Source organism: Rhinolophus hipposideros, assembly GCF_964194185.1.
Source record: "Rhinolophus hipposideros genome assembly, chromosome: 25".
NCBI classification, from domain to species: Eukaryota; Metazoa; Chordata; class Mammalia; order Chiroptera; family Rhinolophidae; genus Rhinolophus; species Rhinolophus hipposideros.
The window spans coordinates 26,041,411-26,065,382 of NC_138071.1; the positions used below are offsets into that span (position 1 = coordinate 26,041,411).

Here is a 23,972-nt window from a genome sequence, read left to right on the forward strand (position 1 = left end):
GGATAACCAGACTATGAAAAGATCCGTTGTTTCAGTTTTATATTCAGGATAAACCTTTCTTTCTTTCATCTCTAGGGAGGGCTTTAATCCTTTCCCAAGCAAACCAATTATGTAAGCCTCTCCCTACCCAGATCTGACCTTATACTCCACATCAAACTAAATTTTGGTTTAATCTTTGTCATATATTTTTAAGTCCTGAAGTGGCCCCTGCTTGGTTCAAGACCAGTTGGAAACTGCCCTTGAACTTCTCTCAACACCTGTCCCGGTTGAGATGAACAGCCCCGCCCTCTGCAGGCACTGCCCTGCGTCGGAACTGGTGTAATTACTACTTTCTGAAACGTCGTTGTTTCTCTTAGAGAAGTCACAGTTTTTCCTGGCAAGTCAAACTTAATCCCACTTTCAAAACTTGGTATTTTCACCTCTGATCATTCAGTGCCTCTGTCCAGTCAGCTTCGGGCCTTGGCGCTTCCAGGGTAATAGCAGGGGGATTCACCGCGGATTGAAGGGCGCTGTGTGAGCCAGGACAGCCAGGACAGGGGAGTAACCAGGGCGGTGACGGCCAGGGTCAAGAATAAAAGCCCACAGTTACATAACTGCAATCAGTAGTTTATAAAAGTTCACCAGAAGCCACAAACTTAGAAATTATGATCTGACACTAAAAGCCATGATCACTAGGTGAAAATATTAGGTGGACAGAAGTTAAAATGGTGAGACTAGAGCGCACTGGGTAAATTGCCAGGTTTGTCCTGGTATTTTAAACTTTAAACCCCTCTCAGCCAGAAAAACTGCTGGTTTGTGCATATCAGAAGAGATTAGGTGATAGAGTAGAAAAAGCCCGTAAGAAATTGCAAGGATATTTATGTTAGTATATGAGGCCTTCCCTTTGTCTCCCAGTTTCTTGAGGGTTTTTTTTTTCTTTTTTTTCCCCATTAGTTAATATCAAAATTAATTTTAGCACCTGGGCACACACAATGGCAGTGGAGGGAGCCCCTCAGAAACGTTCTGAGTGATGGGGGAAAGCCAGCCCAGGGTTAAAACTTCCGCAGGTAATTGTCAAAGTGGGTAATCTGTATGCCCACAGATTGTTACCTATTTTTCTCTGTAGTTGATGGTTTGTGATTGTTCTTTTTCTGAAATTTCTTCTCCGGGTTTTGTATGGAGATAATCTTACCAAGTGCTAGTATTTATAGGGGAAAAGAATTGCTCTGCCCCCAGATAATGGCATGCTGTGTTCTTATGAATCAGTGAGACCATTTCTTTCTCTTTCCTGAAGTGCTCTCAAGGTAAGGACGTCAGCAAGGGGCCCTGTGGTGCTGTGACGTGGCTGACCGTTCTCAGAGCCCCCTCCCAGCTCCTGCAGTGGGTCTGCTTTCTTGATTCCTGGCTGGACAAGCCATGTGGGTGCTTTAGGCGGCTCCCGCTGACAGCAGCTGTCCAGGGAAGGTCAGCTCTGTTGTTGGCTTGGAGGGATGGTGCGCCCCTCCTGCCTGCTACACCCGGCTATGCAGCATTCCGGTATTCCTTAGGGAAGCCACATCTCATGTGTACTAGCTGTCCCTGAGATCATGCCCTAGACACTTAAGGGGATCAGATAAAATGGAAGCTCTGTGAGGCTCCTAAAGCATATTTTCTCTTTGTGAGAATTATCCTTTTAGGAGATATGTGGAGTGAAAGGTAAGAACTCAGTTACGATTCTCATTGTTTCTGATTTCGCTGGTGAGCGCTGCTGCACCAGGCACTTAAGTGCAGCGGTGGTGAACAGCGTCGGCACGGTCTCGGCAGGCCACCATGAGCAGACTCGCGGTGTCATCAACATCCGGGGCTTTGGGGCCCTGCATAGGACAGGGGGCCTAAACTGTGTTTGACGTTCAGAGAGCTTCCCTGAGACCCATAGAAGAGTTGGAGCTAACGAGGCAAAGGGGGTCCTGGACAGAGCAGAGCCCTCAGTGGTGTAAACACTACTCCCTCTAAGACCCCAGAGGTCTGGAGTGAGAAGGAGAGGGGAGTGGCACAAGGTAAAACTGAAACCAGGAACTCTGTGTTAATGATACTCCCTGAGTCCAACCGGGAAGAGTGGTAATGAACTTGAAACTTACAAGATCAGGTTTTTATTTTTAAAATCTCTACCACGAAAGGGATTGAAAGGATGAAGAGTCATGAGGAAACCAGTTCGGCTGATACAGTTGTTCAGACGGAGAGTGACACGGAGGCTGGTTACGGCGGGGATGGAGAGAGGAAGGAGTTAGAGCATCGGACTCCGTAATGGACTTGTTTAGTCTGCGGTTGTTGTTGAAGCTAGATGATGAGTACCTGGGGGGGATTTTACCATTCTTTGTGGTTTTGAATATATTTGAGTTTTTCCCACAATCTAATGTTGCAAGGAAAGAAGGAGAATGGAAAGACGTGGAGAGAAGATGCAGAGCAGGTCACGTTGGTCAGCCCTGCAGCCTCAGGGCCCTTCCAAGGGCAGGTCGTTTGAGCTGAGTGGGTAAATCTGGTCTGGCCCGCAGATGAAAGTGACGTCATTGGCATAATAATGACAACTGAAAATGGGAGGAGTAGGGTGACACCCCTCCACGTCCAGCCCTGCGGTGTCATGTTTCTTATGCAAAGAGCTCTTTGTGCTACAGAATAAACCAATAGTCAGGAATCCACTCTGGTCATTTTTTTAAAAAGCATCAGAAATCCGGAGTCTTCATTTTCTTGAAAAAGCAGGCACTTGATCCCGCCGACCTTTTCCCTGCCCTACTTGCTGCCTGGATCCCCGTCACCCTGCTGCCCTCCCGACACCTGGGCAGCGTCATTCACCTCCTGCTGCTGACCACTGCTGGCTGCCCCTTCCCTGACAGTCTCTAGGCCCAGGGTGTGCCGTCTCCACCTGCCCTTCCAGGGTCCCAACTGGCTGTTGTCTGCGTCTCAGATGCTAAATTCGGATTTCCACGGATCGATGCTTCAGCATATTCTGCCCCTTAGCAGGTTCCAGTCAAACCTGACTTCTCACCAGCCACACTCCCGGCTGGCTCGCCTGTAGTATTAGGCTGGTGCAAAAGTCATTGCGGTTTAAAAGGTTAAAAACAATTGCAAAAACTGCAATTACTTTTACACCACCTAATAGTAAAAAACCTCTCAATTGGAGTCTGAGGACATCTGTGCCCGTGGGCAAGATTTGTCTGTCAAGAAATTCTTCCTGGCATTTCATGAGACATTTATGTTTTTCCAAATCCTGGATTTGAGAAAAATTGGTCAAGAAAACAGGGAAAGGCATTGTGAATCTCCAGCCAGCATAATAGTCAACACAGATATTCCTGGTTCAAAGGAATCCACTGATGACAGTCCAGAGGAGCGGTGGGGGTGCTGATGTGCAGCCGGAGGTGAAGGTCATTGTCTGGGCCAGGACGAGAGCCTGTGGAGGAGAAGCAGTGCAGCCTCGTCGGTCAGTCTCGTAGGCGATGCCAAGTTCTCCTGTGTGCATGTGTGGCCCTCTCTGCTGCAGAGGGGGAGTCATTCTTGCAAATAAAATAAATATTTATATATGCTATACGTAATATACTTTGTGTAAATCCTGTGAGATCCTCTGAGTGGTGTTCCAAGAAAAATAGCAAGTTTTGGAAGCAAAAAGAGACGCTTCAATTGGTGATTTTGACATGAACTTCTTAGTAATATGTTGGCCTTGATCCTGAATATTATCTTATTCCGATACTACCCAGAAGTGTTTGTTGGCATTTTCCAGTGTTTGGATACTTGCTGTAGGCTAAACTTTTTGGAAATACTTCGACAGAAAAATACGTGAATATTTTTCATGTATGCAAAGAGAAAAATACGTGAATGCTGTGAAATAATTTGACATGAAATCAGAAAGCGATCTGAACTGGCAAAAACACTACCAGTTTCAGTGCAAAACCAAAATCAAGTCAAGCAGACGATGTTTTCATGGTTAAAAAAAAAAGAAATGAGTTTGTATGAAGTACAGTGCATGCCCACGTGGGAAATGCTCTCATGAATAAGACCATCGGTGCAGAACGGAGGACATTGTAGCTGATAGGCCAGGTAGTGCTGTGTGCGTTTTAACATTTGATGGTAGATAATGTTTATATATACATATATATATGGCGAACGTGTATAAGCTTTCAATATTTTAAGTGATTTTTATTTCACAATTATTGACAGAAAACCTCTGGAACTCTTAGTATAACATGATCACAGAAAAATGATTCACTCTTAATGGTTACTCATTATTTAAAAATAAGTAAATTGTTAACAAAAAATGCAGAGTACTTAGGATTTGGGGAATTCTGCTTTCTCATTCCTGAATCCTGAGGATTGCCATCTGTCAGCAATTTGGAAACATTTGCAAACCACTTAAGCTCGCTGCCTCTCCGGCCTCCATTTGTGAGGTGACACGACTTGTGTTTTTGTGTCACGCGGGTGCGAGGAAAGCTTCCTACTGAACGCCCAGCAGCAGGGCATCTGTCGGCACTGCGGGTGGACTGTCACCCAGGCCTCTCCCTTTTCACAGCCTTGGAGGAGATGCTGAACTCGGGGGTCGGCCTGGGGTCCAGCCTGACTGTCGCTACTTAGACCCTGGCCAGATACTTAACCTGTGACTTGGTTTCTTTGTCTGTAAAATGGTGATACGCCCCAGCCTCGTGGTGCGATTGTGACAGGCCTGTTTGGGCTCAGCACCCTCAGGCTGCAGCGAGTCCCCGCACCAGCCCCGTCTTTACTGTCACTCAGGTCTGTCTCCTTTGTCCCCATCCTGCAGTCTTCCTTCTGCGTCACTCCTGGGTCTGTCCTTGACATTCGGTTCCCGTTATGATGTTCCTTTGTCCAGAGAGCCGGTGTCTGCCTGCCTCCCGGGCCCGGCCCCTCCCCCCTTAGTTCCCCTTCTCTGTCCACGCCAGTCGTCTGATCTGGTCAGTGGGCTAGTCAGCCCCCCACTGCACATCTGACCCCCTGCCCCTCACCCACGCTCCACACACCTAAACCCTGCATTCCTCCTGCCTCACCTGCCCTGCTAAGTTCTAGAAAACTGGCTGATTGGTTGCCCCAGCTGAAACAAGGCTAGAATTTGAATTTTTAACAATTATTGGCTAAGCAGAGCTATCCCTTTTTTAAACTTTGTTTTCTGTGATCCCTTTGAATTTTCAAATAATTTGAAAAATCAGTTTTTCATATGAGAATGAGACTGGTATTTAAGTTTGGGTGTAGAGAATATGTATTGTATCTGTAAACAAAACATCCTGTGTGTTTTGATGATGGAGCCAAAACTACTACTTGATCTTACTCATTAGCGTCTTTGAAATAGTATGGAAACCTTTTGGAATATATTTACAGTAGCACATACATGTGCAGTTTCACCCCCAGTAACCAGCTTTTGTTTGTTTCCCCTCAAGGACCCCAAAATGTATGTCCAGACCGTGTTGGATGTTCATAAAAAGTACAACGCCCTGGTCATGTCTGCGTTCAACAACGACGCGGGCTTCGTGGCCGCGCTGGACAAGGTGGGTGTGGCCCTGTGGCTCCCGGGCGCGGGTGGTGGCTCTGCCTCTGACGGGCTGTTGTGTGATCCCGCAGGCCTGTGGTCGCTTCATAAACAACAACGCCGTCACCAAAATGGCTCAGTCGTCCAGCAAGTCCCCTGAGCTGCTGGCCCGGTACTGCGACTCCTTGTTGAAGAAGAGGTATTGGTGACTTTGTTTTTTCTCAGTAAAGCTACTGAAAAATCTCAGCTTTCAGTGAGGAATTAAAACTTACATTACATTTTACATACGTTAAATTGTAATTTTTGTACCTCTTGAGAAAACGCTTTAAACCTGATACGTCTTCTACTTCGTACTATCTGTTACATGCCCAGGTCCTTTTATTCATACATTACCAGCGTCTTTAAGCGTGGCAGGCAGCGTGGCCCATTTAGTTAGCTAAGTAACGTTCCATTGGGTGCGTCCAACTGGTTGTAAACGAGGGTGGAGATGACAGCAGAAAGCAGCCATTTCTCCTGCTCTCTCGTTCTTTTCTCCTGCTTTAGCTTCATTTTTTTCCAGCTGAAAATCTGCTGCAATAGCTCCCACTGGCTGTTTTTTAAAAGAGAAGCCTGTCCATGTACTAAAGGACTTTAATTATCCCACATACTTTCAGTATTTATCTTCATTTAATGAGCTTGTTTCATAGCTGTTTGATATTCTTTATGTTTTAACCGTCTTATTTCACAACTGATATTTTTTCCTATTGGGGTGTGTATGTTAAGAGCTACAGGCACATAATTTATGGTTCTCTTCTCTGGGTTGTGTTTTCTGAGGTTCTCACTGATTTTTTTGTTTGTGTGTTTGTTGTGGGTTTTTTTCTCGGCTTCTCTTCCCCTTGAACAGCTTCCTTCAGTGAAGAAGTGCTCAGAGCTTATTTTATTATTCCAATTATCACATCAGCAAATGTTGTGATAGTTTTCTACACCCCCAAATTGGACAGGTTTTGACATTAATAAATTGTATTTTAGGTGGCTCCCTAAGGCTCACATTAACCCCATTACGAAAAAGACAATACAGACACGTACCAAGAAAAGACTGCAAACAAGTCTCCCTTAGAGTAAAGTTGTGGCAATCTTAAGTAACATGTTAGCAAATTAAATTTATCAGTGAACGGAAGAGTAATTATCTGGGACATAGTATAGTTTTCTTGGAATGTAAGGATGGCTCAATAATAGCAAATCTAATATAATTTACTATATTAACAGAGCTCTGGACAGCTGCATGGTCTCCTGGCAGGCATGAGGAAAAGTTTGATAGGTTGATGTCCATCTCTAAGTTTATCAGAAAGCCATTTGCCCAAGGTCACTGAGGATTGAGTATTTGGGGTTTTTTATAATTATTGCAGTGCTGGTCTAGTGTATAACTTAGCAACTCCAATCAGATCCTCTAATGCATTCATTTCAGGAATGAAAACGGACTTTAAATTGGAGTGCCTCTCCTGACCTGACTTCCTTTTTCAGGCTGTGACATGAAAATCTCTAATGTGTTTAATAGGGTGGTACCACAGTCGGGACTGCCATATTTTCTTTGGCAGAACGGTGTCCTTTCTGTCCGTTGTCTTTTCGTGAATGGCCTTCGTCAGGTCTCTTGATTGCTAAATGAAGGTGCGAAAGCAGACAGAAGGGCAGCCAGTTCCAGTGCCTGGCTTTGATGAGCTTGTGTTAGTGAGTGGGGTCCAGTAGGTGCTGAGGAACAGGTGCAGAGAGGAGGCAGCCTGGCCTTCCTGAGGGACACGAGTGGGGTTTCTGATCGGAGCCTGCTGCTCTCCAGTAGGAGCAGCTCGTCAGCACCTCTGGTTTGGTGGCTGGGACCATTTCATATGCATTTATGGGGGTCTTCTTTATGAAGGACTCTTATCATAAAACCTTTAAAATTTCATTTACCCCGAAATCTTCCCTTTCAGTTAATTTTTGTTCATAGACTAGAATGAATGAATCAGTTCATTCTGGGCACATCAATTAAAGGACATATCGTTAAATGACAGCCGTCTGTTTGTAGACATAACTACAAATGGAAGGCAATTAGTAGTTTAAGCCCTTTCATTATCTTTAATTATTAGGCCATTATAAGGAAACTATGTGCGGTTTTATTTTTTTCAAAGTTAAAGCATATTGTGTGGAAAGCAGTTAGAAAAGTAAAGTTCGTTTGCTTATGTTTAAATGGGTTATATTTAAATGGATTCTGTAAAAGGAAAACGATTCAGGATGTTTGTGAACTTTTTTATAAAAATCTGTTGAAATTCATCTTAGATATTCTAAACGATTGTTTCATACGCTGTCCTTGCCTGAGAGACAGACATACAGTGTAAGATCGCCAAATTGCCATAGTGAGAAATGCTGGCCGTCCCTTTTCCGGTCCCAGTCTGAGGAAGACTGATCCTCTGGATGTTCAGACCCCTGCTCTTGCGTGATGGGTGGGCTGCGTGGTGTTTGCTGATGCAACGTGTGCTGGTATGTTTTACAACACTGCCTTTTTAAACAATTCCAGTTCCAAGAACCCAGAAGAAGCAGAACTAGAAGATACGCTCAATCAAGTGGTAAGGTGCTTAATGATACCGTTTTTAGTCGCCACTTATCCGACAAGTTGTTTTAGGTTATTTGTAGAGGGCACCTGAAATGTGGAAAGGAATGGAATCATTTATTTTATTTTGCATCTATGGCTTTATTTCCCAAATTGAGGCATTCATTGATTTTAGCATTTGTCCTTTCCTCATTAGTACTAAGTCCTAACCAAACTAATGTTATTTATGGGGGTGGTGAACATACATAAAGACTGGGGGGCAGTATTTGTCGCCATTGTAAGTGTTGGCACACAGGCCAGATAACACCGCACACGTGTTGGTTTCTGGCGTGTGTTGGGTGAAGTCGGCTTGTAAGTTCATTAAGTGTGCTCTCGTGGTGGCTTTGCCAGATGGTCGTCTTCAAGTACATAGAGGACAAAGACGTGTTCCAGAAGTTCTACGCGAAGATGCTGGCCAAGAGGCTCGTACACCAGAACAGTGCAAGTGATGACGCCGAAGCCAGCATGATCTCTAAATTAAAGGTGAGTTCCGTCTTCTCCTAAAAAATGCAGCTTTTCAGTCATCGTTCAAGTTAGTCTCCCCAGAAGTATTGTTGGTAGTTGGGCAAAGCCGTTCGTGAGTGTATAACAAGGAGTGTGTACTGTGTGGGCTCTGCTACTCGCTGCTGGAAACCTAGTGGAGGCATTGTGACAATGACACATGCAGGCCTGCCTTCCCGGCCCCTCGCGTGCTCTCCACGTCCCTTCCCATCTCTCTTCGGGGCCCTGCTCTGCCAGCCTGGTCTGACTGGGCTCTGCTCACCGTCCGAGTGTCCTCTCTTGGCTTTCTCACAGCCTGGCTTCACACCTGTCTCGCCCGTCAGAATGGCAGAGTGGCACGGCCTGTGGTCCCATTTTGCTGGCTTCGGGTGTAGTGGGTGTTTCCTTTCTCTCCTTGGGTACTTCCCTGTCTGTAGCCCTGCACCTACAGGAGGGCAGAAAGGTCAGTGCTGTGCTTTGTAGCGGTCCTTTCTGTATTCAGCCCCTCTGCACTCGGCCTGCATCGGCGTCAGTGTTCTCTGGCCTGTCGGGCGCTGTTACTGTCTGAGAGCGTGTTTCACTTGGACCTGAACTTACAGTTATGTGGGTGTCATGTTCAGCTCGGGCTGCCGTAACAGGGTACCCCAGGCTGGGTGGCTGAAACAAGGGGCGTTGGTTAGAAGCTGAGAGGTTCAAGATGACGGTGCCAACTGGTGTAGCTTATGGTGAGGGTTCTCTTCCTGGCTTGCTGACGGCCACCACACTGTGTTTTCATGGCGGAAAGAGAGAAGAAACTCCGTGCTCTCTCCTGACCATGGCGCTAGTTCCATCATGGAGGCCCAGCTTCGGGACCACATTTGAACTTACTATCTTGCTGTGGCCCCACCTCCAGTTGTCACGTTAGGGGTTAGGGCCTCAATATAGGGACTTGGGGGACACAGTCCAGTCCAGAGCAGTGGATAACAACATAGACGCATTATGTCATTGTAGCCTACCAGCGTCACAAATTCTTGCTCTTAGATGCTCAATGATAGTTATTGTGTATCTGAAGACGTAACTGTTCAGTTTATAGCTCTCTTATTTCTGATGGTGTCTTAATTGTAATCAGTGTGTATTTATCCTGTGCGATTAGTTCAATGGTACTAGCTTAGTAGCAGTGTAACAGCAGTTCCGCATGGCATGTGCTGTGATTTCTGTGAGATTCCCCTTGTGAGCATTTACATTTCTGTGGACATTAATGGGCTACTGTCTGGGTTTATTTCAGCAAGCCTGCGGCTTTGAGTACACCTCTAAGCTTCAGCGGATGTTTCAAGACATCGGTGTGAGCAAAGATTTGAATGAGCAGTTCAAAAAGCACCTGACGAATTCGGAACCACTGGACTGTGAGTATCCACGGGTTTACAGTTCTGACCCAAGTCCACACCCTTTGTAGCAAATGAGATGACAGAATATCAAGTAAGGGTGCTGCAACCTGTATCAAAAATTCAAGGACGGGTGGCTGGTTAGCTCAGTTGGTTAGAGCGTGGTGCTAATAACACCAAGGTTGCCAGTTCGATCCCCTCATGGGCCACTGTGAGCTGCTCCCTCCCTTAAAAAGAAAAATCAAGGACAGACACAGGAAGTTCCTCCCAACAGCTGTGGATGCCTCATGACCGCGGTGTGATGTTAGGAGGTGACAGACGGGGGACCTGGGGCTGAGCAGGGCTGGTTGGGAGTTTGGGGTGGGGGGCGAGCTGGTGGTTTGTATCCCGGCCCTGAGTCCCGGTCTCTTCTACTTGCCAGGCATCTGCCAGCCCAGAACTCCACACAGTTTAATTTTTAATTGTTTTTTAACCTTAGTTTGGATCCATCCTAGAATTTGTTTTAATTATAAGAAACTGACTTGGCCATATGGAGAACAGAGTCAAACTAATAGAGACCACGTGGCTTCAGATTGGCGTTGGCGACCGGGGCCGTCCTGGGCCGGGACGCAGCCGCGCGAGGGCCAGCTGGGCTCCTGCTGTCAGGGCAGCGGCAGCCGTGGGACGGCACATGCTGCTGGCGTCACCACAGGGGAATGTTGCCTCTACAAGGAAAGGGGGGTTTTATTTTTCCCAAAGCAAAAGAACTGACACTTGTGACAGTGGACTTGTGGTCAGCTGTTTATGTTGCTGAAATTATTGTCATGACGTGTAGATGATTTATATGATGTGTGGTCTGTGTGTGTCCACAGTGACAGTGCTGTACCAAACCCAAGGGACTTTGTTGTTTCTAGTTGGGGTTCTCATTTTCCGAGTTTGGGGCTCTAATGCCATCTGCCCGGCGACCAGGTGTCTGAAGTGGTGGACGTTACTCATGGCAGAAAACTAAAGCACACAAAGCAAAGCAGGCTTACAGTGTCATCATTCTGAGGTGGAAGTGAGACGAAAACCTCACACTTTGGAGGAAAAGAATTTCTGCCTCTCCCACCATTTACTAATTTTAATTGAATAAAAGAATTGAAATGAAATCCTTAGTTGTATATTGAAGCAGGGTTTTTATTGAACGTGTTGTCATAAGGAGTGATCCACGTGTATCTGAAACGGTGGCAGTTTTCAGTTTGTAAGACTAACTAAGTGTGTGCCTTAATTTCCATCCCCTCGTTCCCACAGTGGATTTCAGCATCCAGGTGCTGAGTTCCGGATCGTGGCCCTTCCAGCAGTCGTGCACGTTTGCCTTGCCTTCAGAGGTAAGGATGGTTTGTCTTCTGTTCCACTCGTGCTGAGTAGAGATGAGGGCAGCTTTCAGCACCGATGCGCCTGGTGTCTGCAGAACCTCCTGCTGGCCGGCTGGTGCCTTGAAAAGGGGCAGGGCCGGGCCGAGTCCCGCGCAGGGAGCAGGCTCCTTCTGGCCCCTCAGCAGCGTGGTTCTTTATTTACCCTTAGACAATAGAACCTAATTAGTGCTGGAATGAACACCACAATACTTCCCCGTCTTGAAGTCGAAACCTTTTTGATTGTATCTTAAAGTGCTGGGTTCCACATGCTTTGTAAGAGTCATTTGTATTTTACTTTTATATCATTACTGATTTGGTGCTGTAAACTCAAAACAGTGTGTTTTCTGTAGAAATGCTGATTATAGACTGTGGTAAGATACATATTCCATCTGATGCTGTCCTTTTGTCTAGTTGGAACGTAGCTATCAGCGATTCACAGCTTTTTACGCCAGCCGTCACAGTGGCAGAAAATTGACATGGTTATATCAGCTGTCTAAAGGAGAACTGGTGACAAACTGCTTCAAAAACAGATACACTTTGCAGGTAAGATCACCATTTTATTTTGGAATACTTTTTAAAATTCGAAATGAAGGTAAGACAAATTATAGAACTCAGAATCCAGTGATTCATGCAACTCAATTTAGAGTTACGCTTCTGGGAAAATAGCGTAGAGGTCAATAAGCAGCATGGGTTTTAGAGTCAGATGAGCAGAATTCTAATTCTTCTGGCTAAGGGGCAAGCTACTTAATGATGATGCAGAGCCTCGGTTTTCTCTTCCATAAAATGGAAGTGTTCGCGCTAAGTGTGGGGCACAGCTCCTGCCTGACACATTGTGTTCCAGTGGTCCCTTAAAACGCTCGGGTTTTGTGTATTTAATTATGATCGTTCTTTTCCTTTGACAAAGCAGTTAGTCATACCCTGCAGCGCTCGCTCATGGCAGTACTGAGTATCAAATAATAACAATTTTCAGTTAAGATCTTTTCCCTTAAAGAGTCCAGGTGCTTTCTAAAACTTGAACTTTTGTGAAGAGTGGGCTTCCTTCACTAGGGGCTTTGTTTTATTCTCTGAGAAGTTTTTGCTGGTGAGCTTATAAAAATAATCATAAGTCAAATTTGAAGTGTTAAGAAACTTCAGACTGCATTCTGCAGGCTCACCTTCTGCTCGTTAGTTCAATAATTCTACTTTGATAAAATAGTTAAAATGTGTAATACCCAGGTCCACCTACATTTGCATGTAGGTGGGACAAACAAGGTCCTTTTCGGTGGGGTTGTTTTCTTGTTCTTAGGTTTTTGATTCTTTAAATAATTTTTATATCAACTTTGTTGAGGTAATTTACTGACAATAAAAGGCACCACCCCTTTTAAGTATATAGTTGGAGTTAAGGCACATTGCACGTATCGGTGGGACCACCGCCAACTAGAAATTTCTTTGAGATTTGTTTTGATTTGGTCACTGCCATAGAGAGATGAGAAGGCCTGTGCGTCAGCTCGGGGAGGCCTCTGAAGCCAGTTAGGGTCCTGCCCCGGCCGCTTTCCGTTCTCCTGGCCAGCGTCCTGGAGTCTCCAGGAAAATTGTCCAGAGGCAATGACGCCTGCCCGCGGCATCTGCTTGGCCTCTCATTGGCCGAGCTTTGCTGCTCATGGTTCTTTCCCTGTTACTGTGGATCATGGAGAAGGGTGAAGGGATCCCCTGGGAATGTGGGGGAGACGCTTCCAGACACCCCCCTGCACACTCAGAAGCATTGTGTGCCTCCTGGCGCCCGGTTCCCTGAACGATACCTTAGCAGCTGTGGGTTGCTTTACCCCGCTTCGTACTTAACACAGCTACAGTAGTTAGGATAAAGAAATCAAATATAATTCAGTTTGCAGGTGGTTTTGCTCAGCAATGCACCAAAAGGTCATTTTCCTCAGCATTTATGCAAAACCAAATTTGAAGATTGATGCTTCACATTTCTCTACACACCGGGTGGATGTGTGTATCTGTTCAGTGAGTGTGGATGGATAGTCACAGCGACAGACATTTTAGAAGAAAATTCAAAATAGTTTTAATGTTGGAAAAGGTGGGAAATGACCTCTTTGAGGAAAGTGTTGCATTGTAGTGGAATTGACACTCTGTATTCCTTTTTAAATTGGTCTGCTTTATGTTTTGCATCTGTTCGAAGGTTCATTTTATAAATAAGTTCTTTAAACTTAGGCAGTGTCGTTGGGTGTTTTTTCCACGTGGGTAAATTATGCTTCTGCTTCTCCCCGGGGCCTCCAAGGCCTCCACGTTCCAGATGGCGATTCTGCTTCAGTACAACACAGAGGACGCGTACGCCGTGCAGCAGCTGACGGACAGCACGCAGATCAAAATGGTACCTGAGCGTCTCCTCCGCCTGGTGCATCTTAGGGAGGGAACGTGGGGAGAGGGCTTGGAGTGGGTATTTGCCTGATGGACATGAAGATGCTCTATTCCGGGATTTGAACACGTGGTTTTAAAAAGCGTAACTTTTAAACTCAGTGTTACGCACACCTTCAGTCACACACATAAGTCCACTCACGTGCCTTTCTCATTCAGGTAGCCCGTTCTGAATGCTCTTTCCAGAAAGCTTTTCTTACTAAGCTTAAAATCTTTGCTGAATTTCAGTGTTACCCTTCCTATTAGTCATTTCATTGAGATGTATTTCATGTTTTAATATAAAACTGTGTCCAATTTAGAAGTTTTTCATACGGTGTCTAAGCACCAGCTCTGCCAGAAGTTGTCATCACCCAGAAAGAAGCCCAGTCCCCGTGGCAGTAACTGCCCCTTCCCCGGCCTCTCCCAGACCCTGCCAGACGTTTCATCTACTTTGTGTCTCGACATTCACACAAATGACCCTGTAGCACGTGGCTTGTTGTGTGTGCCTCCTTCCACGCAGCGTCATGTTGCAAGGTTGCCCCACGTTGTAGCGTGTCTGAGTTTCGTCTGTTTCATTCTCTTACGGCTGAAGTGTATCCCAGTGTATGGACAGACGGACGCGTTATGTAGCCATTCATTTGTCGATGGACATTTGGGAGGTGTCCACCTTTTGGCAACAGTGAATAATACTTCTGTGAACATTCATGCGCAAGTTTTTCAGTATACTCATCTTATACTTTGGTTAAATTTATTCCGAAGTCTTTTACTTTTATTATATTTGATGCTATTATTGGAATTGTTTGGTCATTGTTAGTGTATAGAAATACAGTTGATTATTGCATAGTGTTCTGGTTGTATTACTTTTTTTGTTTAGGACATTTATTTCCCTTTTTAGGACTTTTTTTGTTTTTAATATGCAATCATGTCATTTGCAAATACAGACAGTTTTCCTTCTTCCTTTTCATATCTGGATGTCCTCGTTTCCTCTTGCTGGTTGCTCTGGGTAGAACTTCCAGTACAGTGATGAGTAGAAGTAGCCTCCTTGCCTTCCTCCTGATCTGGGAGGCAAGTTTCCCAAGTTTGCACTGTTGGGTGTGATGCTAGCTACCAAGTTTTTCTTAGATGCCCTTTATTAGATGTTAGAAGTTCCCTTCTATTCTAATTTTTTTTTTACTGGTTTTATCATGAGAATGTGTTGGATTTTGTTAAATGCCTTCCCCACTCTGTTGAGATAATTACGTGCTTTTTGTCTATTAATATGGTGTATTATGTTGAGTTGGTTTCTTATGTTAAACCACGCTTGCATTCTTAAAATAACCCCACTTGGTCATGGCATATAATACCTTTTATATGCTGCTGGGTTTAGTTTGCTGGAATTTTCTTGAGGATTTTTGGCATCTATATTCATAAGGGATATTGGTCTGTTTTCTTGTGATGTTTCTGTCTGGCTTTGGTGTCAGGGTAATACGGCCCTCATAGAACATGAGTTATGCTTCAAGTGAGTCCAAAATATATTTTCCAATTGTACAGCAAAATGAATTTGCTCCTTGTACGTTAGTCTTTTCTCATTTCTCCTTCCTCATATCAGGAGGAGGAGGCTGAAATGAGGGGGAAGCTTGGGCTGTCCCAGACAATGGGGCGAGATCTGCAGGCTGCCACCCGCTTTGCAGAGAGAGCACTGCTGCTGAAATCCTGCCGAGAGACTTGCTTGGCTTTCCAATCAAAACTCTACACCATCTGTCCGCTAGTTTTCAATAGCAGAGCTCACCCCGCGTGGGGACGTGGCTGCGCTCTCCTACCCACGGTCGACACTCATTGGTCCGATTTGGTTCCTGGACTGGAGTCTCTGTCCCCTGCTCTAGACGCAGCCGGTGGGGTTCCGATCCTGCTTTGCACTTCCGGGCAGGTCTCTAGGCTAGCGGCTTGTCACTTTCACGGTTCTGACCCTGTGCACTCTGACCTCGAAGACAGGGGCCCTTTCTGTCCGTGGTAGGAGGCACTAGGTAGGTGGGCGTCCTTGTGACTGCAGGTTGGGCTGGGTGCACTTCCATTTCGTGGGACACGAAGCTGTGAAGCTGAAGGAGCTGAGACATGCCGGCCACCCACTGTTCTCCAGTGAGGAAGGTGGCGCCAGGGCCACACGACCAGCATAGAGTTCACCAAAGGCAGGCAGGCACGGTGGCCGCCACCGGCCCTGCTGTGCGGGTGAACAGAGCGTTCCTTGCTCCCCGTCCCACTGCACCCCCCTTTGCGGCCACCGGTGTCCAGGAGGGGCTGGCAGGCATTTAGGAAGTGAGCAGGTTCCTGCACGTTTCTGTCACTTGTGCCTGGTTTCTCATGTTGAACAGAATTGTCAGTGTTCCTGTTGGGTGATGATGGCCAAAAAGGGCTTGTTTTCACTTGCAGAAGTAGGTGCTGGGGAAGTAATGAATTTAGGGAACCTTGGAAAGTGTCATCCCTTTGTCCTCTGAGTACAGCTTGCTGTTGGGTGACTTTGTGGTGCGATTGCCTGCATTTTTTGTTACAAAGAAAAATGCACTTTGTCTTTAAGTTACTTTTTTCTCTCTAATTGCAGGACATTTTGGCACAAGTCCTACAGATTTTATTGAAGTCGAAGTTATTGGTACGTTTGTGCACTTTTTATGTTCAGCTAGAAGAAAGCCTCTTCTGAGATAACGTAGTAATAACAGTTGTTTTCTTATAGGTCTTGGAAGACGAAAATGCAAATGTTGATGAGGTGGAATTGAAGCCAGATACCTTAATAAAATTATATCTTGGTTATAAAAAGTAAGGAAAAATCTAAGCACATGGTTGGTCCTAGTCCGTAAGCCTGTCCCCTGACCCCTGAACCCATTCCCTGCTGTCACTGCAGACAGGGAGGTGACGAGCTCAGGGAGGGCTGGACGGGAGTTTGGTGTAGCCTTTTGATTCTGTCTCATGATTCCAGGTGTTTTTCCATTTAACTGTTTCAGTTTTGGGTTTTTCCTTCATTTGGCAAACCCATCTCCTTAAATGGCTCACCAGAGAGTTTGGACCTTTATGTCCAAGTATCTGGATTTTATTTCGCTTAGCACAGTTCGGGGAGCAGATGAAGGGGGACCTGTGACGCAGGCCCTGCAGTAGAGCCCCTTGCTTGGGTCCGAGGGAGGCCGGGACGGTCACTGCCCTCTCAGAGGGAAAACAGAAGCCTTTACTGCCTTCTTCAAAACAGTAGTCATTGGTTTTCTTAATTCTCTCAACAGTAAGAAATTAAGGGTTAACATCAATGTGCCGATGAAAACCGAGCAGAAGCAGGAACAAGAAACCACACATAAAAATATTGAGGAAGACCGCAAACTACTGATTCAGGTGAGTCAGGGGCCAGGGCATGTGGTGTATGCCCCCTGACACGCGGGCCGGTGGCCCAGGCGCTTCGAGGAGGAGGAAGGGCTCTGGGCGGAGTCGGTGACATAGAGGAAAAGCAGCTCCCTGGTGGGGGGTCTGGTGAGGAAGGGTCTGGGCAGCATCCCCGGTCCCGCCTTTGGACGCTGGGCTTTTCCCATTTTTCAGTGCTTTGCATATAGTTGGGTTACGTTGCTGAAATTGCTCATAAGACCGTTTTAATGTTCGTTGTGTTAGTTGAACCACGGGGTAGAGAGACCTTGCGCCCTGCCCCTCCTCACCCACGTGTATTTGTTACCTGCGACAAAATCATAATCCTCTGCCTAAATATAGAACCTTTGGCTAGTTGTCCTTAGTTTTTAAGAATAAGTCGTTGCAAGTCTTTGAACACACTTGGTTCCCTGTCTTGGTCCCGTAGGCAGCTATCGTGAGAATTATGAAGATGAGGAAGGTTTTGAAACACCAGCAGCTCCTTGGAGAAGTTCTCACGCAGCTCTCGTCACGGTTCAAGCCTCGGGTCCCAGTAATTAAGGTACAAGAATGACATAGCAGAAGTGTTCAGTTTATCCTTTTATAAGAGAAAAGATGGTACGAAATGTAGGTTGCTTACTGTTCTGTAAGGAAGGAGCTTGGCTTAGTCGTACGTAGTAGATTCTCCAAAAGAAAGTCGGCTTAATGCTTAACCTCGTATTGAAATGTAGGCTGAGAAGTCTCCCGCCTGCTGACCCCAGGCGGAGGGCTGGTGGCTGGCCTGGCAGCCCCGCCCGCCTGCCTCCCGTGGGGTCCCCAGGACACTGCTCACAGCAGCAGTTGGCCTACCTCTGCATTCTCGAGAAATGGGGTTCCCACCCTCCTGTGTGCACTGGGATGTTCTCAGCGTCACGTCAGAGAGCCATCTCTTGCCACCTGTCACCGAGTGTCCGTCCTTACTGCTGTGGGGGACGCTCCTGTCTGTGCAACCACAGTGACTGGTGGCAGCCATGTGATATCTGCGGTTGTTTAAAGGAGAAACTAAGCAGCTCTTCCCCTTCCTGAACCCTGTGGGTGGGTGTCACTTAGCTCCTGCGTCGCATTCAGAGCCCCCAGGACTAGTTGTTGGCTGGTGACGTCCTCGGCTGAGGCTCAGAGTAGAAAGGGAGAGTGTGCCCAGTGGCTTCTGCCACACCCGACCAGCTAGGGGCGCTGGCTCTGAGGGGCTCCCTGCAGGGCGGCAAAGCATCGGAAAGCGTCGGCAGCCCGGGAAGTAAAACTGCACGCCGAGGGGTGTATGACGTGTATGACGTGACCTTGCTCCCTCCCCACTGAACTGTCAGGTCGGGGAGAATCCAGCTGACGGTGGTCTGTCTCTTCTGATAATCTGTTTTTCTTCCCTTTCACTACCTCTTCTTTTTTTAAAAATAATGCCCAGAAATGCATTGACATTCTGATCGAGAAAGAATATTTGGAGCGAGTTGATGGGGAAAAGGACACCTACAGTTACTTGGCTTAACCCTTCTAGAAGGGTCTGACTGTGCGACCCGCAGCAAAATGGTTCCTGGTGGAAAGGATGGAAAGTCGGGCTCATGGCAGCCAGCCTGCGCCACTGGGACCTCCCTTTTTAAACCTGAGACCAAGACTCCCACCACCGGTCTCACGTGTACATCAGAACTGCTCAGGATGACACATGTCAAGTCTGTAAATATGGACACCGCCGCCATTTAACCTAATTTAAGGACAGAGGGGACTCGACCCTTCCATGCTGAGGGCTGCATGCTACTGCATTTAGACCAACACACGTCACGGGGTGAGCAGCTGCCGCCCAGGCAGCACCAACAGCGCTGGCAGCACTTTGAGAGCGGACCCACGTGTACTCTGCTATGAAAACCCATTTGTATAGTGTGTTTCATTTTTTAATGTGTGAAAATAAAGAAACTTAAAGGATTTCTGTACAAGTTGCATTGGGTTTTGTTTTCAGTTTTACTAATTTCTATATGTAAATAAAAGATATAATGATTGTGCAGATTTCTATCCCAGTGTCTTCCTGTAGTCGCAAAGGCTGCATTCTTCAGATTGGAAGCTTTTTCAAGACCTTCACATGTTAAGCCCCGAAAGTTCACGTTTCCAGAAGACCGGAATGCAGGTCTCTCCTTGCGGTTGCGGCGCGAGAGCAGAGTACGAACTGCTGCCGGAGTCATGGCAGGACAGGCATTTAGAAAGTTTCTCCCCCTCTTTGACCGAGTATTAGTTGAAAGGAGGGCTGCGGAAACTGTAACCAAGGGAGGCATTATGCTTCCAGAAAAGTCTCAAGGAAGAAAGTATCGCAAGCAACAGTAGTAGCTGTTGGATCCGAGTTTAAAGGAAAGGGCGGAGAGATTCAACCAGTTAGCGTGAAAGTTGGAGATAAAGTTCTTCCAGAATACGGAGGCACCAAAGTAGTTCTAGATGACAAGGATTATGTCTCATTTAGAGATGGTGACATTCGTGGAAAGTATGTAGACTGAAATAAATCACTAATGACACGGCATCATGTGAAGCTGCCCATTCCACTGAAGTTCTGAAATCTCATGTAAATAATTTCCATGTCTCTTTTGTAATGAACGCATGATATCCAAAGTAATGACAAAAAAGTTAAGCCCCACATAATCCTTTTTTCCCAAACTTTCACGCTCACTTCCCTGATTCCAGTGACGTGAATGCCACCCACGGGGTTCAGTACATGCTGATGCCGTCGGCCACGCGTGCGGACTGACAGGGTGAATCATCTTGACAACCTGACCTGGGACATAGTGCCCCTTCCAGCAGGTGGGGACCTGAGGACAGAGGAGGGACTGGTCACCGGTAGGTGGTAGGTGGAGGATTGGCGTTCGAAGGAGCGTGAGCAGCCAGCTTGGGGACGCGCTCCCTACCTCTGCCATCGAGTCCGAGTCCGCGGCCACAGAGCGGGTGTGGAGACGAGGTGTCGCTCCTACCTTTGGTTGTAACCAGCTGTTCCAGTACAAGAAGCAACAGTTTGAGATGAACTCGGCAGCTCTCCCGGGTGCAGCTCCCAGGATTCGCGCCAGGGGCACCGCTGCCCCTCCCGGCGACGGGCAGCCCAACACTTTGCTCTGCAGGCACCGACTGGTGACTTGGAGTGTCCTCGGCCATCTGTGCCCCAGGGAGGAGACCCACACTCTCCCGCTCCCAGCTTTGGGGGGCCCGGCTCTAGCCTGCGTGTCCCCGTAACACCCTTGTTCTTCGTTTGCAGTCACTTCTCAGCCAAAGGACAGAAGAAATGGGGAGGTGGCGCGCGACTCTCGGGGCAGTCGCGGCCCTCGGAGTGTTCTCTGCACACCTCACACCGCGTAAGCGATGTGAGCACTTGGATTTGTCACACTAGACGTACCCTGAGTCAGTTACAAGTGGAGGAGGGCGTAGCTGGAGGAGTAAGCAAAGCTTCTTAGGGTTTCTTGGAGCAGTCTAGCAGTTCACAGGTGAGGTTTTCAACTTAAAGGTTGAATTGGTTGTAAAAAGCAATAGTAATAATGGTTTCCACACTTCAACAATCGTATACAAATGATTCCATGTATAAACCAGGCAGAAAGCAGGAGTGCTGCCCCGGGGACCCCATGAATGCCCCACTGGGGGGCCCCCCAGCCTGCTTTTCCTCCCGGCACTTCCTGCATCTGCCTCTGGGACAAAGACCCGGGGAGCCACTTGCAGAACTTGGGGGAGATCTTTTAATGAGATTTGCTGGTGCCTGGATTCCTGCAGGACCAGGGGTGCCCTGGGGTGAGTCCCAGGACGTCCGGAACTGGGGTCACCCCACACCCTCGGGTTCGGTACGCGTACTGCTGACCGGTGTGGGGGAAGCACGTTTCTGCCTTTATCCCCCAACCATAGCCAGCCTAACAAGGGTGGACAGCAGCCTCCAAATGGAAGTCCGAGGAGTCGTGTTCCCTGACACGCCAAGCGGCTGAGTTTCTCCTGAGAAGTGGAAAAAGACATTCCGCGAGGAATGTACTTTCCAACACAACTTCTTCTGAAGCTACTGAGGCAGAGGCCGGGTTTTCTGGAAACCGCAGGTACACGTCCCTCTGGAAAGTCCGAGCTGAGGAGGGGCTGTGATTACAGCCATGTTCCGGCTAAGTCTCCTGTCACTGGGTCCCACGGCCAGAGGGAACCACCTCCTCTCACCTGGGAGGAGAAGTGGTCGGGCGTAGGGCCGCTCTCAACAGTCTGGGGTAAGAGGTTCCCGGGGGTGGACCTGGCCTGCTGGCCGTCACTTGGCAGCCTTTCTGAGGCCTGCGTGACCCATGGGGTGAGGAGAGTAGACACAGGACTGGGAGCGTCCTGGAATTGGAATTACTTTTCCTGACTGAGCATTTAAGTCGGCTTGCCTCCTCGGGGAACAATGGTATCTACTTTTCTCTTGGAAAAAAATATAAGGTTTTACCACCCCCCGGTGAAAACTCCAACACGCTGCCTGAGCTGCAGCCCCCTTCTGGAGACTTCTTTTTCAGGAATCCCGGGGACGTGACTCTTGGGGTGACTTCACTTCACATCGCTGAATCTCGTCTTCCGAGTTCATGCAGCTGGCCACGCAGCGACTCCGTCCTGACGGTGAGTGTGGGTTTTCTTTAAACCACTTTGAGGAGACGTTTCACCCCCGAGGACTCCACAGCCCCTCACTGCGGTCGGTCGCTTACGACAGGGCTGGTACTTCAGCTAATTCCAGCAGGAGCCCAAGCTCAGACAGCAGCTCACAGTTGGACCCTTGGTTTGACCCGTCTACAGATGTACTTGTTAGGTGCCTCGGCAGGTGGGGCAGAAAACCCCCTCAGGTGGTTTTCCGGGTTCTTGACCGTCCGGAGACAAGGCGTAGCGACCACAGAAATGGACCAGCTGCCTCCCTCCGGGGAGAGTGGAATGTTCCTAAACCACTTGGAAACTATGAGACGGCCGTATCCTGATACACTTGTCACTCTCCACTTGCAGTTTGTTCTGGTGGGGATTGCAAACATAGTCGGTGCCTCACAGGAGGGGAAAAGCATACTGGGGTTCAACTTAGCTGTTGTCCCAATTTTGTCTTAATCGGGTATTTTAGAGCTTGTGTGTCAAACCCCCAGTATAAAGGGAAATCTGACACTGACCAGCTCTGATTTGAAGGTGCTCTTTGTCACGCGGGTGCCCGAGTGTTTCTGGTCAGAGAACCTTGGTGTCCCCGTGAGTGGAGCCCTGGAGGCACATTTGCGGGCGGGGTGCAGAACGCTTGGTCTTCCTGCTGCGTTTGGACCCGTGGGTGTTAAGTGAGCAGAAGCTCCCTGGACTCCGGGCCCTACCTCCCAGCTGTTCGCCCCTCGACATGGGTTGCAGCTATGAAAAGCAAAGCTGTGGCTGGAATGAGCTCTATGTCACTGGCCACTGTAAGTAACCACGGGTGTCCTGGCTGGGCCCACGTATTTTGTGCTGAGCCAAGTGGAGTGTGGTGCATGATTCCTTCCCACTTCCGCGGGTAGTCAGGACTCTGTCTGCACTGTTGTTTCTGAAGGGCTACATCTAGGAATTTATAGCGAGACAGGCTGTAAGTGCCCGGGGCCGAGCTGTCAGGTTAGATGAGAACGAGGCTGAGAGAACTCTCCAGGCCCCCGCTGACTGGGACGCGCCCCACCCTGCCCCTCAGTAATCGCAACAGCGATGACATGTGTCACTTACTAATTTAATCATGTGTTTATACGAAGGATGTCATAATTAGGCAAATTAATAGGCAGTATTACTTGGTTAAATCAAGTTTAAACGGGAGTTTGCTTTCCCATGAGATGCTGCTGAAGTTCTAGGACAGAGGACGCCACAAGGAGAAGTTCAAGTATTCTTTATTCCAAGTTGAAAACTGTACCACACTGCATTATTGCAAAAATTCACTGGTACAAAAACACTTTGCAGCTGGTGAGAAGGCATAAAAAGTTGACTTTAAACTCATTACTATAAATTATTCTTACAGTACTTTGCAAAATCAGAATTTCAAACCGCATTTTCTTCCTCTCAATTGCCCACAGTACTGAGGTTCTGAGCTAAGGCAGCTGTCCGAGGCGGGGGAGGTAGCAGACGTCAAGGGATCTCCATCTCTCTCTCGATGCCCACGTACTTCAGGGCGTCGGCCTGGCTGTACCTGAAAAGGCAGGAAGGACACGTGACTGCAAGCCTCCCACGAGGTGAGACCCCCACCACCATGCCACCTTAGTTTAGAGGGTGCATTAAAATGTCCCCAAGAAAGGCACACACCCTCCACAGTCCCGTGGAGCCGTGGCTGAGCTCTGACTGGACAGACCTGCTGTGCCACACCCTTGCCACAGCTTTTGCCCCTCAACTGCCCAGGAGGCAGGTCCGAGCCTGCACTGCTGGGCTCTTGACCCCACTCAGATTGGGGGTGCCACTCGGGAAGAGTAGCCAGTGACCTGCGCGAAGCAGCTGCTCGGGCCCTGTCACTGGGCTTAGGGCAACACATGCACCCTAGTTTGTAACTCAACCCGTGCAAACAGCTTCTGACTGATCGAATTTAAAGCAACAATAAATAACCGGTGAGTTTCTCCCCTCAGCCTGACAGTGTAAACTGCCAACCTGATGCCTGACCTGTAACCACCACCAGGGGCCCGTGTCCTCAGCAGCCGGAGGCTGTCGCGGTGACTTTACAGAAAGGACCCAGAGAAACCAGGCAGTTGAGCACAGTGCCGTCCGTCTGTAAGCACTAAATCATGAGCTATGTAGGAAGTCCTCTAGCACTTCAACAAGAAGGAAGTCAACACAGAATATCCTCAAACAGCAGCACACTGCGGACAGACTGTAACATGGTCACATTTCCTGCAGGACCAAGGGGGCACAGCCATGCACTGTCAAAGGCCCAGGGGTCACACCAGCAGGACAAAATATGGGGCGTCCTACTTTCTTTTCCTTATATATTTAAA

General features: G+C 47.7%; 2 protein-coding genes and 1 pseudogene across 14 annotated transcripts in view; 2 read left to right on the top strand and 1 right to left on the bottom strand.

Moving 5' to 3' along the window:
• The window catches only part of CUL1 (cullin 1), a 77,627-nt gene extending 58,576 nt beyond the window's left edge, over positions 1–19,051 (top strand). For all 6 annotated transcript variants that reach the window (XM_081038436.1, XM_081038435.1, XM_081038434.1 and 3 more), the window contains exons 10-22: positions 5,394–5,501; positions 5,575–5,681; positions 8,010–8,058; positions 8,433–8,564; positions 9,826–9,943; positions 11,192–11,268; positions 11,707–11,838; positions 13,556–13,648; positions 16,247–16,294; positions 16,376–16,458; positions 16,914–17,019; positions 17,471–17,584; positions 18,461–19,051. In XM_081038436.1, coding sequence (XP_080894562.1) covers positions 5,394–5,501; positions 5,575–5,681; positions 8,010–8,058; positions 8,433–8,564; positions 9,826–9,943; positions 11,192–11,268; positions 11,707–11,838; positions 13,556–13,648; positions 16,247–16,294; positions 16,376–16,458; positions 16,914–17,019; positions 17,471–17,584; positions 18,461–18,541 — 1,248 coding nt within the window. In that variant the 3' untranslated portion in view covers positions 18,542–19,051. The remainder of the gene's footprint in view (positions 1–5,393; positions 5,502–5,574; positions 5,682–8,009; positions 8,059–8,432; positions 8,565–9,825; positions 9,944–11,191; positions 11,269–11,706; positions 11,839–13,555; positions 13,649–16,246; positions 16,295–16,375; positions 16,459–16,913; positions 17,020–17,470; positions 17,585–18,460) is intronic.
• Positions 19,052–19,111: 60 nt separating this feature from the next.
• LOC308492924 (10 kDa heat shock protein, mitochondrial-like) lies at positions 19,112–23,222 on the top strand (annotated as a pseudogene). Its single transcript, XR_013995421.1, has 2 exons — positions 19,112–21,633; positions 23,067–23,222. The product of XR_013995421.1 is annotated as a 10 kDa heat shock protein, mitochondrial-like (transcript).
• The window catches only part of EZH2 (enhancer of zeste 2 polycomb repressive complex 2 subunit), a 56,443-nt gene continuing 55,336 nt past the window's right edge, over positions 22,866–23,972 (bottom strand). For all 7 annotated transcript variants that reach the window (XM_081038427.1, XM_081038430.1, XM_081038428.1 and 4 more), the window contains one exon: positions 22,866–23,179. In XM_081038427.1, coding sequence (XP_080894553.1) covers positions 23,119–23,179 — 61 coding nt within the window. In that variant the 3' untranslated portion in view covers positions 22,866–23,118. The remainder of the gene's footprint in view (positions 23,180–23,972) is intronic.